This window comes from Lampetra planeri, chromosome 13 (assembly GCF_965212315.1).
Source record: "Lampetra planeri chromosome 13, kcLamPlan1.2.h2, whole genome shotgun sequence".
NCBI classification, from domain to species: Eukaryota; Metazoa; Chordata; class Hyperoartia; order Petromyzontiformes; family Petromyzontidae; genus Lampetra; species Lampetra planeri.
Genome location: NC_136119.1, coordinates 14,530,334 through 14,550,206, shown reverse-complemented (window position 1 = coordinate 14,550,206; position 19,873 = coordinate 14,530,334). Strand labels below are relative to the sequence as shown.

The 19,873-nt window shown below is 45.9% G+C and overlaps 2 protein-coding genes across 3 annotated transcripts in view; one reads left to right on the top strand and one right to left on the bottom strand.

Annotated features, from left to right (window-relative positions):
• Nucleotides 1–347: 347 nt before the first annotated feature.
• Nucleotides 348–16,736, bottom strand: PGGT1B (protein geranylgeranyltransferase type I subunit beta). Its single transcript, XM_078600310.1, is given in 11 exon segments — nucleotides 348–1,141; nucleotides 2,151–2,259; nucleotides 3,440–3,624; nucleotides 5,966–6,011; nucleotides 7,718–7,850; nucleotides 9,514–9,665; nucleotides 10,155–10,219; nucleotides 10,647–10,765; nucleotides 11,727–11,800; nucleotides 11,802–12,044; nucleotides 15,015–16,736. Coding segments are annotated over 11 exon segments (1,317 nt in total). The 5' UTR covers nucleotides 15,060–16,736; the 3' UTR covers nucleotides 348–995.
• The window catches only part of LOC144722131 (occludin-like), a 20,580-nt gene continuing 15,731 nt past the window's right edge, over nucleotides 15,025–19,873 (top strand). Inside the window, exon 1 of one of the 2 annotated variants that reach the window (XM_078600300.1) lies at nucleotides 15,025–15,227. In XM_078600300.1, the coding sequence (XP_078456426.1) occupies nucleotides 15,208–15,227 (20 nt within the window). In that variant the 5' untranslated portion in view covers nucleotides 15,025–15,207. Of the gene's footprint in view, nucleotides 15,228–15,620; nucleotides 15,826–19,873 lie in introns of those variants that run through there. The other variant, XM_078600301.1, reaches the window with a different exon arrangement.

Below are 19,873 nucleotides of genomic sequence, written 5' to 3'. Positions count from 1 at the left end.
AAACCCCCTAACCTACAACCTAAAACCCGATAACCCCAAAACCAAAACCCCACCCTAACCCTTCAAACACCTAACCTAATCTCAAACCCAAAGCCTAACTCAGAGCCAAACCGTAAACCCCTAACCGCTAAACACAAAATCGCTAACCCCCAACCCTTAACCCCTAACCATTGACCCTCACCCCGATCCAGATACTATTAACAATTTAGGAGCAGTCTTATGGCGTATTCATTTGCATAATCCTTGCTGCTGCAGTGATGTAGAAACTAACATGTAGGTGACCTTTACAAAAATGCTTACATAATACCGACTGAGCATGGCAATAAATAAATAACAATCCCACAACATTAAAACACCTGGAAGCATTTTATTTAGTTGTTGATACTGTCAGTTGATAAAATTGGTTACAGCATATCATAATTTGATCCCGCACTTAAAAACGATGATAAAACCAAAAAAGGAGACAAAATCTATCTAAATCAGCCGAGTGCTGATCACTGCGAGTCTGCATGGGGTCACTGTTCCATCCGTGCCACTACTGCAATTGATATATCAATTTGACATACATCTGCTTACATATTAAAATAAAAGTCACCCCATCGCTGTTAATGTTTCTATAACTTAAATGTAATTGTATTGACCAGACTAAACAATATTTTCCAAACCAACTTTCACTACAGGGAATTTAATATTAAACATTGATGTATGTTTATACAATATCTTTGATTTCTCATGTGAAAATTCGTTTTTACTCAAATTTTTAGGTGCTAAATTGCTGTAATTGTATTGTTTTGCTTGTAATTTTGGTGACCAGGGCCACCCTGCAAAAGTGAGACTATTCTGGTCTCTTGAACTCTCACCTGGCCAACCAAAATAAATATACCCTTAACCCTTGCTGGTCCATCACTCCACAGCTGGTCAGGGCTGTGCTGGCTACCTCACATCCGCACAAAAGGGAAACCGCGAGAAGCGCAACCGCCCTGAGCCACGCCAGCTCAGCTGGTCCGACGCCAGCGCCGGTGCAGCATCACAATGTGCCCAAAGGCCCTTGTGGTCATGTTGAGTGCAGGGTGGAGCTCTTCGAGGCCCGCCTCCCCCAGCAGGGACAGGCCGCACACACCAAAATATGAATGGAGGGCATCTGTACATGTGCATCACACACGACATTGGTAAACGACAGAGCAAAAGGAATTCAAATTAAAAAAGTACAACTCCCTCCTGAAAAGCTGTGTTAAAATTCAGAAGTGCTCAAGTTATATGGGAACTGTATACAAGTTACTAAATATTTCTTATCCATTCCTTTGTTATTCTAAGAACATTTTAAATATGAGTTTTACACTTGCTTTAAAAACAGAGGAAAAACTAGTGTCCCTTTTAATAAATGGTATTTCTATATGACAGTAAATAAGCAGTAACCACATGCAAGCTGTCAAGGAAACTATATATATATAAAAAAGGGAAATTTGTGATTATGTGTGTCTGTTCAAAATGTTTAGCATACTTCCCAACATGCAACAAACTTGAAATTTACCATGTGGGTACTTTCCAGACTGTACACATTGCAAAAATGATGAAAATTGATTTTTGTATTTTTTTTGGGGGGGGGGGGGGGGGGCGCAATAATGCATATATTTTTCATGGCAAGTGAGCTGTGACGTCACATCTGTCATGTGACCCGTGTGCGGAAGCGTAACGGTGTGTGCCTGCTGATCGCGGGTAAAGTGAAATACAAATGTGTTGCAGGTCTAAGGAGTTCTTCGCGCAGCATTGTTCTATTATTTCAGTCGTTTACTGCCGTACGCACCCTCAAAGTTGTGTGTGTCTGCTGCAAGCTTGTGTATGTGTACCTATGGACGCGCACGCGTGTGGGGGAGGGGGTGGGGGGGCAGCGACTGCGTAGCGATTCGCGCGCTGCGCTATGAACCCGGCGACCAGAGTTCGATTCCCGCTCACGGCCACCACCGGTGACGATTATTTGAACCGGTCCTGGGCCTCCCCTAGGTCGACTCAGCCTCAAACCAGTAACTGGTGTGGTGTGTGAACATTGCCACTGGGGAGATAAAGGCGGCCGAGCGTGGTGAATTCAAGTACCGGGCGAAGCCGGGTAGTAAAGCTAGTATATGTATATAAAGAATTGTAAATTAACACACCTGGATGACTGTCTGGCCACTTTGCAAATCCACCCACGAGGTTGTCCTGAGTTGATAAAATGTATCGTCTGTTCTTCTCAAAATCCGTGAACTGGAATATGTCGAGAAGCTAAAAAACAAAAACATTTGGTTAATATTTTAAATACATTGTTTGAAATGAGACAGTTGGTGTTGATGTAAATTAAAAAAAGGTTTAAACAGAGATAAAAACAAAGTCATTGGTTATGTTACCTCATGCCTGGTTGTCCCTGGGTCAACCAATACCACACCAAGTGTTTTACTAGGTGACACAACCCAAAAATACAGTGTTGAAAGTATTAATATCACCGATCTAATCTTTCACCAGCAAAGAAGTGAGACACCACAGTCCCTTGTAGACTGTGACATATTTATACCTGCAGTCCTCTTAATTCTCATGTCACCAGAATCATGCCCGCATGTCAAAACCTACAACTAGTATGGAAAATGTATAAAAGTCATCTCAAAAATAAAAGAGCGAGATGAGGCAAAGGGTCTTCTGGTGTCTGTGCACCAGTCCAGGCATAGGAGGCTTCTGTTGGGATATATATGTAACTCAAGCAGTGATGGGTCATGTTTGATTAGCACCACAAGTCATCCAATATTGACTCACGAGGAGCAAGCAGTGGCTTCCTATGGTCTCGGTAATAGTGTAGGTGTCAGCATGGTCTGATTTTGGTTTTGCTCTGCCCTAATCTGCCAATCATTAACTTGTCACTTGAGGGATCCTTGAGATTTCTGGTCGCCAGTGTCGTACATGAACAACCTCATTCCTTCTGTAACAGCATTCATAACTGTGTATTCAACACTCTTGTGAAGTCAATATAATGGCGAAATGCGAGTAGTAGTGTAGTTGTAAGTGCAGACAATAGAACACATTCACCACGACTAACTTTACGATGCTTTATTCTCAAAAACTCCCTCTTTTGTTACACCTTTAGAGTTGAGAATTTGGCTGCTATATATTTCCACGTGATAAGCCACTTCACTGAGATGTAATTTGTGACCATGTCGCTTCTGAAAAACGTTATATAGCTCTTAAAAAATATATAGTAAATAACGGTAGTGATAATTTTAGACAAAAAAATGTAACTTAAACCATATCTAGAATTGCATCGGTCGTTCTGCACTTAGGCTCCAGGTGACCAAGCCAACAGATTCGTCGGTAGGTGCATCAGGAAACACTCAGAAGTTAGCAAGTGGGTACGCACTCAGAGCGCAGCACAAACTAATAGATTGAACAGACGCTCAACAGCACGAGGCCCGCCTACCTGCAGTGTGGCTCCAACCCAAAAGGAGTAACACGTATCCACAGGTTTGTTAGGCCGACCGTTGAAGCCACTTTGCTGGCGTAATATACTCCAGCGCTGTATTCTCCGCAGCTGTCGATCAGACAATACGGAGTGAAGCTTCTCCATGAGGCACAATGAGGCAATCGCACAGAACGTGGACCCACCTGGAAATACAATGTCAACATCAATTACTCGGGCTTCTGGGGCCCAGAGATTAATTAAAGACCACACTGCCTTTATGGTTATCTTAGCTTAAACTCTAACTATAGCTGATCCGCTAGTTTTATTTCTTATACATTAAGGTGTAGTGTAAAGAATTGAAATCACACATTTTAAGTATATACAGCAGCACTTCAGATATGTTTTACCGTTGCATAAGTTTGATAAACAATTGAAGATATCTGCCACAGGAACAAAAATGGAGTGCAAGACAATGCACACCAAGGCAAATGGCAGTTATTGAAAGCTGACTAGGATAAAACGGTGATATAAAGAAGCACACAGGTGTATGTGTTTTTGGGAAATTTAACTTGAAAATGAAAAGCAGCAAGCAATGTCTAAAAAAAAACATTTTTTATCAGGGTATATAACACCTATTCTTTGGGTCTTTCAGTAAATTCTAGATTTGAAGTTTTCGTGACTGTAAGGATCCATACTCTTTTGTTTTTTCGGTAAAGTCATGTAGGTAAAAAATAATAAAAATGAAAAATAAATTAAATCACAAAAAAAAATGAAAACAACTAAATTAAATCACGACGTTTCGGAAGCAACACAAGCCTCCGTCTTCAGGTGGAACCGCCACAGCAAAATTACTGTAGTAAAGCTATGAAGATAGAAAGATAATATTTTAAAATATATTCATATAAATACGTACATGAATATGTTTCTATCTACGTGGCTTTACTGAAAGACCCAAAGAATATCAATTCCTGCAGTCACGAAAGCTTTAAGTCAATATATATAACACCTGTCTTGACATACAGATGAAAAATGGCATTGACAAATCAAATCGAATAAGTTGAAACATGCACAAGTAAGGCGAGTGAAGCATGTTCGATCAGAAGAGAACCATGGATTACAGAACACATACATGTAAGTGATGTGTGTGTGAGTGGTGTATGCAAATGGTGTGTATGTTATGAGTGGTGTGCGTGTAAGTAGTGCAGTCTTCTCGACAGGGCATGGTGCTGCTACATGCTTTGAAGTACACTTTTACACATTTGTAGCGCAAAGTTTTTAGTAAGCAGCAGTGCAGCAAAATCCATTGTTATACTGCATTTCAATGTTCCAACTGTTTCCCCCGCCTTTACCAACCCGCACTAACCCTCGTAGCGAAATATGGTTAACCCCCACGACCTACGTTGTGGTAAGGCTATCATCCAGCAGTTTATTGGTAAAATAGATGTATATGATGTACACACCACTCACACACCACTGACAATGTGCAAAGCACAGTGCCTTGCTAAACTGAGCTAAGAAGAACACTTAACACATTTATCAATAACACTGCTTAAAATGGTGTTGGGAAACATGTTACAGGTGACAATATTAACTGACATGTGTTAACACTATTTTCCTACTTGTGCTCTTGCAGCACTGCCAACGAAGTATCACAAAAGGAGTCTTTTCTACAATTTTTATTTTATAAGAACCCAACCATACAGTCCTTTGTGATGTATACATGAAAACCAAATGTGCAGCGAACCATAGTATCACATTTTTGAGTATGAGACCTACAAGAGAAGGTTGGATCTGCCACCGTGGGGGCAGCAATCATGTTTAGCATACTCTTTGGTTCTTTCGGTTAAGTCACGTAGGTAAAAAAATATATCTATCACGACGTTTCGATCGCAACACAAGCGGTCGTCCTCAGGTGGAAAAAAATATCCAGCACGTTAATGCAGAGGCACCCAACAGGGCAATGCAACTCAGAGAGTTGGAGATAACAGCCAAACGGCAGGAAGGATGGAAGCACCACAGCAAGTTACGACTTTAGCATATTTATAAGGACGGGGAAGAAGAGGGAAGAAAGGTATAATGTATGAGAATAGGGTTTCCTCTTTTTTCTGGCAACAAAGCAGGTGTGAAACTAATCAGTCCAGTTTCAAGGACAATGTATATATTATCAGAGTACGTTTTTTTGTTTGCAATCTGACCACAAGTATTGTGGTTAATGCAGACGTGATTCCTTGTAAAAGGTTTTAGTTTGGTGTTTTAACATCTTAACACCTGTTTCGTTGCCAGAAAAAAGGGGAAAACCTATTCTCATATTTTGGTACTGGCAAAGGAGGTCCCAAGAAGGTGAAATGTAATCCAACGAAATAAAAAAATGTACTTAAACGTGTTGCCCTGGTCGACCAACTTGTTTTCCCTATTTGCGGGAATGTGGTTGCATCTGAAGTCCCCCCCCCCAACCCCGTTTGTCCGGCTTTCATGCTGGGTACACCAAATAATGTTAAATTAAGAAAAACAATGACCGATTGATCTGTGCAGCTAGAGGCTTACCATGAGACTCCAGTCCAGGACCCTGGGCCAATCCACTATCATAGCTCTGAGTAAAACACAAAAACAGAGACCATTTAGTACATTTTACAATCACAAGGCACTACAATATCTCGAGTTTAATTCTTCCTCATGAACCTACATATGTTTAATGTTTCTGTAACTCAACTGTAATTGTATTGAAATGTTTGTATACATGTCATTACATCTTTACTACGTGTCCGTTGACAAACTGGACCCCCTTTCAAACAAGGCGTTCCATCTCAAGGAACAATCTCTGGTGAAAAAAAAATATATACATTAAAATATCTGTCCATGAATCAGTCCTTAATGTCATTAGCAGCCATACTCAATCCATTATTGGATGAAGACCTACCCAAGTGACCATCATCATTTACGCTCACGCAATGCACAGCAGCTGCAGATTTCATCGCTCCATTGTAGCAGAGGGTGTCTCCTCCTGGACATATTTCCATCTCTGGCTGCAACTCAGTAGTTATTCTGATCAGCTATCAATTATACCTTCTCGTAATGTGTCCTGCCTAAGCCTACTTACTTTTCTTGAACGTCAATCCGTGTCGCACATGTGCGAGTTCTCTAATCAATGTGTTCCTCTTCCTATTTGTCAGTGTTATTCCAGGAGTGAACCTCTACGTGTGTATTTTTCAAATTTTGCTCAGTTTTCTTTGCCAATGTCCAAGTTTCTGATCCATGTCACAGCAGGTAATACACGCTGATTTAAAAAAAAATTGGCACATTGGTATATTTATTTTCACTATTAAGATTTCCAAAAGCACTCCAATCTGCTCTCATCCATCCACTTCTGCATATCATAATTGTGTTTCTTCAAAAAATACCTAAGTCATTGGTTGCTCTCCTATCTAAATCACAATTTGATGCCAAGCTGTTGCTTCATCATAACTTCACTTGCAATTGCATTTGACAAAAATCCTTGTCCGTTTGCACAAAAGTCACCATGTAACCTTATGGCGGGACCACGGGGTCCCATAAACTGCGTTGTGACGTCATTTTATGTCTGTTGAAGGCGACCGATACAGCAATCTATTCCTCTCGACGAACTCTACACGATGCGCTAATCAAAGTTTCAACGTTTTGTTTCTTCTGCGCATTCGATCTCGCTGCGCTTGGACGACATGATAACAGAATGATCCACGCCAGGTGGGTCGCGGCGTTTATGTGCACGGTGGGACAGAGTCGCCAAAAATAAATAAATTACGATTTTGACTTCCGTTTATTCGGGACCCCAGGGTCCCGCCATAAGGTTAATTTGTTTAATGTTTATTTAACTTAACTGTACTGTGATCAGCCTAAAAATAATCTGCCTGAGCCAGCTTGCACTACAGGGAATTTATTTAATATTAATTTATGTTTGTGCATATTTTTTATTTCTCATGTTAAGCAGTCGTTTTTGCCATGATTTCTATTTGCTGCATTGCTGTAGTTTATTTTACTTGGTTTGCCATTTTGGTACCCCAAAACACTCTTGCAAATTAGACTACCAGAGTTGTCAGCTGGTGAAATGTTTTTTTTAACGCTTCCTCAAAATAAAGTCTTCAGCTTAGACGTGAAAATAACAAGTCAACAGTGCTATAACTTGTTTCTAAATTAACACAAGATCATTAGTCCTGTCGTGCGGTGTGATGTCAGAAGACATAAACCCAGATGCAGGTTTTGTGTTACGCACGTCACGTGGGGTGCGTTTGATGTACTAGTTTGATGTACTTGTTCACTCACCAGGCTGTTTTGTATGTAGTCGATGGTTTTTTGTAAATCCATACCAGACCAGTCATCCAGCATGTAGCAGATGCAGGATGCACAGTATACAAACCGCATGTCATTCTCACTGCCCTCTGGCACTGCAGAAAAACTGAAGGGAAAGATTACCATGAAAACAATATTGTCAGTAAACTCATGGCAGTGTGTTATCACTGTAAATATACAGACAAATCTCGCTGAGTGGGACCCCGTAGAACGGCGATTCGTCAGTGTTCTTTTTCTCCTGGATAAACATTTTATGAAAACAATTCAAAACGTCTACAAATCCCTTAAAGAGTGAGAACACGCAGCAGCGTCTGCAAAGAAAATGTTCCCGCTTCCATAATTTGCTCAGCCAATGAGAGCGAGGTATGCTGAGCCAACCAGACCACACCCCCCCCACACGATTCGATTTTCACGATTTCGTGGTCACGCTTGAATAAAAAAAACGATTTACAATAAAATGTTCAATGTCATTACAGTACATTTAGCTAGATGAGTACTCACAAGACCAGGACAGTCTCAGGCTCCACTTAAAATAAACCTCACAACGGAAATTTGTATTGGGAGCATCACTAAGACCCAGATAGGGGCCGCAGGAGCTCCAACCTCATCTCCCACCGCTGCCTTGTAGGAGTAGAGTAGAATTTACTAGTGAGTATAGTTCCCAATACTTATTGATGTTATTTTAATAATAATACAAATATAAAATGTTTAGCATCTGTATTATTGTTAGAGCTACTCCGGATACCCCAATGAAGCCCCCGTATATTTTGCCGAGGCGAAAGAAATAACGCTGTCGAGAACGCATCTCCATATATACAATGGTATAATGATCCATTTTAGTGCCGATTTGATTTGAGCTCACTTCTCCATGAACACATCTTGAGCACGAAGCGAGGTCTACCTGTATTATTATACCTGTTAATCCATAAAAGCCTCACTTAGTTTCAACACTTATTTTCAGGAAGGTGCTGCTAGATTTTGAACATTTGGTGATGAATGCTATGTGCTTCCAAATTTACTAATTTGCAAATCTTAAAATTCGAAAATTTGTTGACGATGCTGGCACACAATGGCTTACTCCAAATGACACCACAGAATCTTGGACTTCTGCTGTGAAGCAGACAGCGTGAATTATATGGTTAATATACCTGCACGACTTTAATACCTTATTGTGCTTTAATGTTCTTCACCATTGTTATAAAAATACAGATAAATTATGTACCCTGTCATTTATAATTAAAAGATTTACTTTCCTTGTGTCCATCAGGCTAATATTAAATGACTTGTGTGACCTTAACAATACAAATTATTTATAGGCCCTTGTCAATCCACTACTGGATGAAAGCCCCCCACTGTATTATACAAGGTAGTTATTTGACCATACTACACCAAGCTGGTTAAAGTGGGATGGTGAAGGGGAGCCAGAACCAGGTCAAGTATCATTTGACCTTGGGTGGTAGGGTTCATAGTGCAGTTCACTAACCACTATGCCACCATTGACCACTGTGTATTAAAGATTGGACTTATGGCCACCTATCCCAGAGTGTATCGTAATATTAAACTAAAAAGGGGTCAAGGGTTCCCATTCAAATGAATGGTTAACCTTGAACCAGAGGTAATAATTACATGGTCTTATCTCCGGACAAGTAAATCCATATAGAAATGACTTTCAGCTTCTCACAAAGTGGTGCTTTTTTTTTACTAACCCCAGAGGGATGATGGGTTAAGTTAACGCACACCGGTTGATCAGGTGTGGGAGGCACCATCACCTGCCGTCCAGCAGCTGCAGAGCCCTGAGCCCCGCGAGGCAGGCTCTCTTGTCGACACGACTCAGGTCGTCGCCCAGAATGACGAGGCATGCCAAGCCTGTGTAGGTCATGGCGATGTGCGCCGAGTCGTATGGATGTATCTCGCCCGTGACCTGGCCGCAGAGCAGAGAGGCATTGCAGAAGGAGGCTCAGACACCAGGTGGACACTCATGTCTCCATAAATAAAACAAAGGTGAAAGACACAGATCTGCATTGTGTACAATTTGACTGATTTTACACGCTGCGCTATGCAGCTTGTAAATTGCAACAGTTCCCCACGTTGGCAATATTTATGGTTGTCAGGCTGCTTTAAGAGCTGTCGTGTAGGGTACGGCACGTTTGAGAACGATGAGCCTTTCCTCTGTTGTTTTGTGTCGGATGAGAAGACATGGCTTCATAGTATACATTTGGCCAGCATGAAGTTGTATCCAACTAAGATTAACCTGTGGGAGAAGGCAATGAACACCAAAAGCACCCCAGTTCTGGAGTTGGAGAATACATTTCCAATTCTCTGCATTCTGGATACAGAATGATTAATGTGTGTGCTACTTAATACACCCTTGACACATGTGCTTGTTTCACTGGTGGATGACGAAAGGTACCTGTGACAAGCGTGTTGTGCCGAGTTGAGAGGACCCTCTAAAGCCACAGCAGTGGAGGTTGGAATCTGTGGAGGTGAGAAGCGGTTAAAACAGTACTTCCGTATTTATTTTTTCATAACGGAATTATCATGAAAATGCTATGAGAATCGTTATTTGTTATCTCTTTTAAAAACCCTGTAAAAGATCTGTATTGGCCGTCTTTGGTCTTGGTATAAATTTGTTTCTTTTCCACACAGGTATTGGACACATCACGCAGAACACACAATTCTCCCTCAACAGTTCCATAATCGGTGTTCCACCGGCTTTAATGGAGGCACTTGAATTGTATTTATTTACCAACAGCTGGGATGTGAACGAAGCCTCATGTCTGCGCAAGCTTTCTAGAACATGAGAATGTTCCATTAGAATGCCCTGGTATAGGCAGTATTTGGCTGACAGCTCAATAACGGAAAAAACATCAAAACTAAGTGCATGTTTTACATGTATACGTACTGTTTTCATTTGGAAGAACTTGCAGAGAATAAATCCACTCAATTATTCTCTCTTTATCAACTTGGCCCAAGGCATTGAGGACGTCCAAACCAGAGAGAGCAAAAAACGCGACTGTCAACCTGCAAAGCAACAAGAGCAGCTCACAGCTCAGCCCAAGCGCACCCACTCACTGGCAGGCTCGTCAGGTACGGGGGGCCACTCATTCAGCCATGGTATGGCGTGATGGTCAGACAGCACTGCATGGGCTTTGCAGAGATGATTGCCGCCTCACAGAAATGAGAGCATCCCCACAGCTCAATTTGGGCCATCGTCACGGTCAATCCACGGCGAGATAAAGGCCTCCCCCCAAGCTGCTCCCACAACTAACCAAACTGCGATTCAACAATCCATCTAGGATCTACACACGAACGGTTTTCATCGCTCCATCTCCTCAGCGGACGTGTCGATACCTGCTCCTTCGAGTATGGAGACACAACATGGAATGTGAACAAATACGGCAGGAGGCTCGTACTGCTGCTTAAGGCGTTGATTCTTTCACACAGGAGCACATATACACGTACAGTACATTCAGACGCACATAACAATAACGATCACGTGTATATCATTATATACTTTTGCGGCAAGTGCTGTAAGAGAACACCTATTATGCACGCTGAACTTCTTTTGCACTGCCCGTAGCCAACAGTGCTAATAGGAGGTGCCAATTGGAGGTGTCAACAGTGCTATTAAGGTCGCCTGTTGGTGTGACGATCATCACGCACGGTCGCTTGTCACACACCGCACAAGACACTCAGTTCAAGCCGAGCCGACATAGGGGAGGTACAGGACTGGTACAATGGCCGGAAATCTGGTAAACCGGGCTCACAATCAGTGTGCAGTACGCACACCACTCCACACGCGTATGCTGACCGCCTCATGACCAATTAGATCGAATACACAAACTCTTCATGCCAGGCGGGCAGTCCATTACCTACCGACGCCAGCGACCCACCGCGGGGGGCCACAGCGTGGCGAGTCGAGGGCAGTGCAGGGGCGCGGATCAACTCGATTTTAAGTCCCCCAGCCCCGCTCGCCCTTCACCTGCTCGTCTCCAGGGCCGCGTATCGCTCGGGCAGGACCTGCAGGCAGCGCGAGAAGAAGCGCACGTGTCGCTCCCCGCGAGAAGTGAGGCGAGGAGGCCTCCTCCTCCTGCTGCTCCTCCCGCTGCTCCTCCTGCCGCCCGCGCAGCTCCCTTTGTTGTGGCTGCTGCCCTCGCTCCCTCCGCTGCTCCTGCTCGCGCTGCTGCTGCTGCCCTCGCTCGCTCTCCTCCTCCTCGCATCGCTGCTGCTGCCCGCAACGCGACATCGCGGGCAGCGCTCTCGCCCACAGCAGCCGCTTCCGGCTTCGTGCGGACTTCCCCTGTGCAGGGGAATACTTCCGGTTCACGTGCGAACTCTGCGGCCAGGCACAGTGAGAACTTCCGGGACACAGCCCCTCCCCTCGCGCCCCTCCCCTCGCGCCCCTCCCCTCGCGCCCCTCCCCTCGCGCCCCTCCCCTCGCGCCCCTCCCCTCGCGCCCCTCCCCTCGCGCCCCTCCCCTCGCGCCCCTCCCCTCGCGCCCCTCCCCTCGCGCCCCTCCCCTCGCGCCCCTCCCCTCGCGCCCCTCCCCTCGCGCCCCTCCCCTCGCGCCCCTCCCCTCGCGCCCCTCCCCTCGCGCCCCTCCCCTCGCGCCCCTCCCCTCGCGCCCCTCCCCTCGCGCCCCTCCCCTCGCGCCCCTCCCCTCGCGCCCCTCCCCTCGCGCCCCTCCCCTCGCGCCCCTCCCCTCGCGCCCCTCCCCTCGCGCCCCTCCCCTCGCGCCCCCAGCCCGTACTGCGCAGTTTAACAATGAAACTTGCAATCTTACAGTTGTGTCTATGTTTGTATATCTGGATGGCTTCATGGACAAATCTTTGGTAGTACCCGGGAGGTTTGCAGAGTACTTTGGTATTGGAGAAAACAATATCATGAGAACCCGCGTTCACAACTTCAACCGAGAGGATGGTTTTAAATTAAGCAATCATTGGAAAGATGTCATCAACCAAACCAAACTCTAGCTGCCTTATAATTGAACAGCCGTAGTCATTTCTTTTTAAATCCTGTATATTAAGTTCACTTGCTTGCTTGCGCGCTTACGACCGTGCAAATCTTTCGGTCGTTTTTTAACCCACTTCTCGTGATGCAATCGAGCTGACATTTTCCATACAGACTCGTTGTGCGTGACAATTAATTTTCGCGAAATTTTTTTCCCAAATTTTTACACTTTTTAGGAAAAAAAAACTTATATTTAATTACCAATTGCTTAATGGTGGCAGGCAATCATCTGACCCATAGGTGGCAGCCATCTCAAGCCAGAGGACGAGATGACTCTAGCCGCCACGCATATAAAGGATTTATAGTGAAAAACTTTGTTTTTACGGGTTAATTTTTTAGCTTTTCACACACTGCTCGCCTGTTTTGGAATATAACCCACCGGCGAGCATAACAAAAGGCGGCTTAATCCTCGCTTGCTTATCTACTTCCGCCATCTACATCACAAAGCTCCAGGCGTGTCCGCAGCTGCAGCGCCAGGCGTTTTCTCACGAGCTTACACCTCCCCCCTCACGGCCCATCCTGGCTCCTCCCCTTAACCAGTATATAAGGTCGTGTCTCTTTAGAGCTCTCTTCACTCGATACAGTCATTTTGCTGTGACGGTTCCACCTGAAAACAGAAGCTTGTGTTGCCTCCGAAACGTCGTGATTTAATTTATTTGTTTTCTTTTAACCTACGTGACTTTACCGAAAAAAACAAAGAGTATGGATCCTTGCAGTCACGAAAACTTCGAATCTAGAATTCTCTAATCAAACCATTCAAGCGGCTCTCCCGAAAACCTTCTGCTGCTAGACCACCCAGATTCTATGGTCTTCCAAAAATCCATAAAGGAGGTACTCCACTTCGGCCCATCATTTCCACTATCAACTCACCTACCTACAAACTGTCTGAGACCTTGCTTCCATTCACGGGCGAGACTACCTCAGTAGTACGTAACTCAGCTGACTTGGTCTTTTGAATCAAGGGCATCTCACTGTCCAGATGATTTGCTTGTCATATTTGATGTAGTCTCTCTGTTCACCAAGGTTCCTGTACCTGACACCTTAGCAATAATTGAAGACTTGGTCCAACATGGACTGAATCCTGATGTATAAACTTTGGTTAGGCACTGCCTTACCAACACTTTCTTCACCTGGAAGGGTACTTTCTACAAACAAAATGAAGGTACCCCCATGGGTTCCCCCTTATCACCAGTGATAGCGAATGTTTTTATGGATAAATTTGAAACAGATGCCATCCAGACATCCACCCTACGTCCTTCCTTGTGGAAGAGATACGTAGATGACACTTTCATCATTTTGCCACATGGCCTGCCAGCATTGAACCAATTTCTCAACCACATCAATTCCATACACCCATCCATCAAATTCACCATGGAAGTGGAGACGGATGGTAAGCTTCCATTCCTGTATGTTCTGTTTGAGAAAAGGCCTGACGGCTCGTTGGGTCACACTGTCCACAGGAAAGCCACCCACACAGATTCCTATCTAAAACCTGATTCCCACCACCCTCCGGCCCAGAAGAATTCCCTCATCAAAACACTACACCATATGGCCCGCTGCATCTCCGACCAACACCACCTAGCCAGTGAACAGGTACACGTACACCAAGCCCTCAAGATGAATGGGTACTCGGACTGCATTATTCGCAAAGCTGTTTCTCCAACCATGGAGAAACAATCTCCTGGGAAACCAATCAAAATCATCACTTAACCATACATAGCAGGTGTTACCAAAAATATTTCCAAAATCTTAAACAAACACAAGATCCAGGTCCGATTCAATACAGTACACAAAATCCGTTATCTAATCCTGGAGCCTACAAACTGAGTTGTACCTGCGGTAGCAGTTACATTGGAGAAACGAAACGACATGTCTCGGACCGTGTTCGCGAACACAAGGCAGATCTGAAACATGGCAGAACCAATACCTCTGCCGTAGCTGACCATTGTTATAATGCTGTGGGCTCGCATGATATTGTTTTTTCCGAGACCAAGGTACTCTGCAAACCTTCGGGCTACAATCAAAGGTTTGTTCATGAAGCCATCCAGATATATAAACATAGACAAAACTTCAACCGAGAAGATGGATACAAATTGAACAATCATTGGAAGGATGTTATCAACTGGTTGTTGTTCTTTCCATCGTACCTGCCGGTTTACTAGCACATTTTGATGTTCTTCTCCAACTTCCCACTTCTAGCCCTGCCCACGTCCCCCCCCCAGCCTCACGCCCCCCCCCCTCTCTCTCCCCCCTCTCTTACCGATATAACTTCTTGCCACGGCAGCTCTCCCGCCGATTTCAGCATTTTCTTGCTGTAGTTGAACCACCTGATGAGGATTGCTTGTGTTGCGATCGAAACGTCGTGATTTGTTGTATTTTATTTCTACCTACGTCACTTTACCGAAAGAACCAAAGAGTATGGATTCCTGCAGTCACGAAAGCTTCAAATCAAGATGGATCGAGACGTTTTAAGGTAGATTCGGACGTTAGGCGGTCGATGGTATCACAATAATAAAAAGATGGGAAGGATGGTAGCATCAGCTGTCATCATTTGGAGTCTTTGCTGCTCGTGCAGTGACAGTCGTGCCAACTCTGATGCAGAAGAGAGACGCAGGTTATCGGGAGCTGCTTTGCCTGTGAACAATGTGTGCACGCACTGTTGATTTCATGATTATCCAGGCTAGCATGCAGTTTAAAATATTCATTTTGGCGGTCATGATACAGGGAAATTGTTATCAACAATAAAAATCAACTTGTGTAAACATGTTTACAAATGCAGTTACTACAGTTCAACCAAGTTTGACCACGTTGGTTGCAAAAACGAATAACGCACCACATCGCTAAGGATGAGCGCAGTACCAGCCGGGAACAATTTTTTCATCCCTGGAAGCCAGATCCCTCCAGTGGAGGTGTAGGCAAAGTTAATTTGTGCATTGACGCAAATGGTCCAGGTGCGTGTCCCTGTGTGGCAAACGTACAACTCAAGTAAATCATTGGCTTAAGCTCAGCTAATCTGTGAGTAAATAATTAACTCTAAGCGAACATTGTTTCTCATTTGTGAAGAGATTAACGTAAGTACTGTACTGCAATCCGATGTTTCGGTAATGTGCATCTGTTCATGTTAATTTATTGAAAAAGAGATGTGACCAAAGTATGGTGTCATCATTGTCTCGGGTTGTATCACGGGAGTTGTGAAAAGTAGTGGTGATGTTGACATGTATACACGAACGTTTACAACACTCGTGGAATTCACGTACGGTCAATGTAACACTCGCGTGGCACAATGGAGGCAGTGGTGTGTTTCTGGTAGACTCAGCAAAGCCTCTTCGACTGGAAGCTAATTCATGTATCCTGGCCATGTGTAGAGTCAGTGATTGACCAAAAATCCACCGACGTGAGGTCACCGAGCTCTATGCTCGACAGAGGCACTAAGCGGAGGAAACTCATTTTTGTTTACTTATTACACAAATAGCTCTGTAGGTGAGACATGGAGGCGATTTGTGAATTGTTGTGAGGTGGAACAAATGGCAAGTCCAAGATATAACTTTTTCGCGTGGTAGTTCTATATTGGCGCAAGCGTGGCAATTGCTTTTGAGTTCATAGACCTTGTGTTGAACATGTCACACGACAACTCGGCCATGTCCATGCGCGCAGTAAGAAAACCCAAGTCAGCGTAAATGTGATGTACGTGTCAAATATTCTCAAGTGTTGTGTAATGTATTGTCCACAGCAATGATTACTTGACACACCTTATACTTTTAAATGGTTTATATTTTCTCAACAATTAAATTGCAGTATGTTTCCACGAGTATATTAGGTGGTCACTCGGGAGATCTCTCCTCCAGAGAAGCCTCTCTAGATTGTATTTTGGGAGTACCCACACGTTACCCCACCACGTGCGACCGACTGATTGGACAGAAATTCTAGATTTGAAGCTTTCGTGACTGCAAGGATTCATATTCTTAGGTTTTTTTCGGTAAAGTCACGTAGGTAAAACATTTAAATTTTATTTTACTTTAATTAATTTTAATTTCAATTTTTTACCTACGTGACTTTACCGAAAAAACCTAAGAATATGATTGGACAGAGGCTGTGGTAGGGGGAAGTTATGAAGCATCTCCAATGTGCAACTCCCGAATCGAACCAACAACCTCTAGTTTGTAAGTTCAATGTGTTCAAGATTACCCCACGGCATCATCCATATTGCTGGAAAACTTTTATTCTTCAGAAAATCATGACATTGTTGCTCAGGTGTCAGATGTTGGCCATGCTTTCATGCATAGGTCCGTGGTTGAACTGAACGCGCTCGTGCTGTTTGAATGTCAGAATTAAACATGGCACAGCAGTGTGCAAGTATTCGGCTCTATGCAACGGTTTGTTCTATCGTACAGTCCCTATGTTAGTGATCAAAGCGAGATCATGACTCGGACCCTGTAGTGAACCCTGGTTAGGGACAGAGGTAGACTTCGGTCATTTGTTGATGGTAGGGCCCACAGTTGTTTATAATGGGGCTTTAGCAGAATCCCGATTAAGAGCCATACTTATGTAATAAGCGAGCGCCATCTCCTGCATAATTGAGGGGTTTCACTTTATATACTGACAGTCCATGCCTTATTAGTGGTGGGGTTCTATCTGGGGGAAAGGTTAATGGGCGGAGCTCGCATGGAAGCATCTGGAACGTTCTCAAAGGTTCCTAGAGGGGCGTTGCCAGAGGCGGGGCTTAGCCTTGGAAAAGGGAATATAAGCGTGGAGTAGCGGACGGTTCGTGGTCGGTGGTTGAAGATCGAAGAGGAGCTCCCCGTCGCTGCTGCCCCGCCATCTCCACCAGCCACGTGGCAGCTTGACCTCCAGCCGCTCAGCCGCTCCCCAACGTGCCGCCAGCCAGCGGTGCGGTGGAGATCGGGGTGAGCGCCACGTGGCGCAGGGCAGCGCAGTCACGCCAAGAAAGGAACGGCAGCATCCACGTAACGAGAGGAGTCCTGGCTGTGAATAACCTTGAATAAATAACGTTCTGCCGTGTCGGAGCCACTTGTTACAGTCGTGTCAGATAGTGGACTTTTTCTGGCGGTGCTCTACGAGAGACACGATGTCCAAGCACCAGAAAAATAATAATACACTTACGGTGTCCTCCGACGACGACGACGAAGCGGCGACGCAGCTCCTGCCGACCCCGGGTCCCATGGTCCCGGTTATGGAGCCCACGGCGGGTGCGAATGTCGCACCTGCGGCAGATGGCGCAGCGGAGCTTCCACATCAGCTTCACCCTGACGACCCGTGGCGGAGGGTGGAGACGCAGCTGAGCGCTTTGACGACAGCGCTCCTCCACCTCGTCGCTGTCGTCACGCCGATCACCACTGGAGGAGGTCCGGTGGTGGACCATCCGGGGGTGAACGAGCAGAGGGCCGGCGACGGCACCTCAGAGTGTCCCCCCTTGGTTGAAATGGCCGCCATCCCGGGCAGGGTGGAGACGGCCGCCATTTCACAGTCCTTGGTGACCATGCGTCTCCCAGCTGCCAATTTGGACATCGCTACCGCGTGGTGGGTCACCAAATATCGCAACACCTACTGCGAAGGAGAGTGCCGATCGGGTTCGACGCCTGCCCCAAGTTCGAGAGTTCGTGGCCGCTGGGGGTGATTGGAGTGCCTTCAGGTGGCGCTTCGAGGCTGCCTACTAGTCGGTCCACTGGTCGGAGGAAGAGGCGTTGGCCGTTTTTCGTTCGATCCCCCCAGAGAAGAAGACGCTCAAAGAAGTGTTTGCTAAAATGGCGGAAGTCTATGAACCGCCAGACGACAGAACACGAAAATTTCAGCACCGTAGGCGTGGGAGCTCCGAGTCGCCCCTCGCCTACAGAAGCGCCTTGATGGTGTTGGCAGTCGATGCCTACCCTGACGTGAAACAAGAGTTCTTGGACCCGTTGGTGATAGAACGCATGTTGGCGCTGGCGAGGGACATGGGAGTCGTCCTTCCCACATGCGGTCACGAATCGCAAACATCTCTGTGGGCCACGCGCAGCCTGAACGCACATGAGAAGTTGAAGAGATGGGCACAGATGGCCACATGGGCCGGGGATCCGGCTCGTGATGGTCAACCGATCGGCTGGAGTCCATCCAAAGTGGTGGTCATACCCGAGGAGGTGCCGTCAGAAGGGGACGTCGCAGCGGCGGTTCCCCCGTGGAACCACCGACGGAGGGATGGTCGGCGTCGGCAGAGCATCTACCGACCGCGGCGGGACGGCGATCTGCTGCACCAGCAGCCTCCCATCACATGCTGCAGATGTGGCTGCGTGGGCCACTACTCCAGGGAGTGCCGAGCTCGTCCAGCATCGCCGTCCGGATTGCCGACCACATCTCCTGCGGCCGACCGACTGCCTTCACTTCCCTCCACACAGGCAAGTTGGCACATGTCGGGCACCCGGGCACGTTCACCACCTCATCCATCTCATCTCGTTCGGAAGGGTCCATCACATCAGGGTGTTTCGCGTGATGCTCCTTGCTCGGGTACTGTCACGAAGGGGTGGCCGACCTCACAGACTCAATGGAAAAAATTGGCACGGAGGGTTGTTCCCCGTGTCGTGCAACCGTCCGGTGTACGATGTGTGTGTCGCTGCCAACGGGGGTAGTATGGATATCATTGGTCAGGTTGACTCACGTATCGCCATAGGCGATGTCCAGGCGTCGGATCCTGTATTGATCTCACGCACGTTGGCTGTGCCGTGTTTGTTGTGCACGGATTTTCTGTTACGAATGCCAATGAAGATTCTCGTCGACCAAGGCTGCTTTGAGCTGCCTTCGGGTCGCAGGATGTGTTATTTGTCGTCGCCGCTCCCTCGGCCCGGCATCGGCCGTATTGGTTCAGGTGCTTGTGGATGCCACTGTCACTGTTCCGGCAGGTTCTCAAATGTTGATTCCGCTCCGTTATCGCAAAGAAATTTGTTGTGAAAGCGTGGGTAATGGTGTCTTGTTGACACTTTCGAATACTGCTACGCGGAGTTTGACGCTGGCCTGTGCTCAGACCATCCTCCGCACGGGTCAGGCTCCGTTTCTGCAGGTTTTGAATAGGGGACCTGGCGATGTTGTTGTGCTCACCGGTACTGTTCTGGCTCATGCCACCACCGCTTT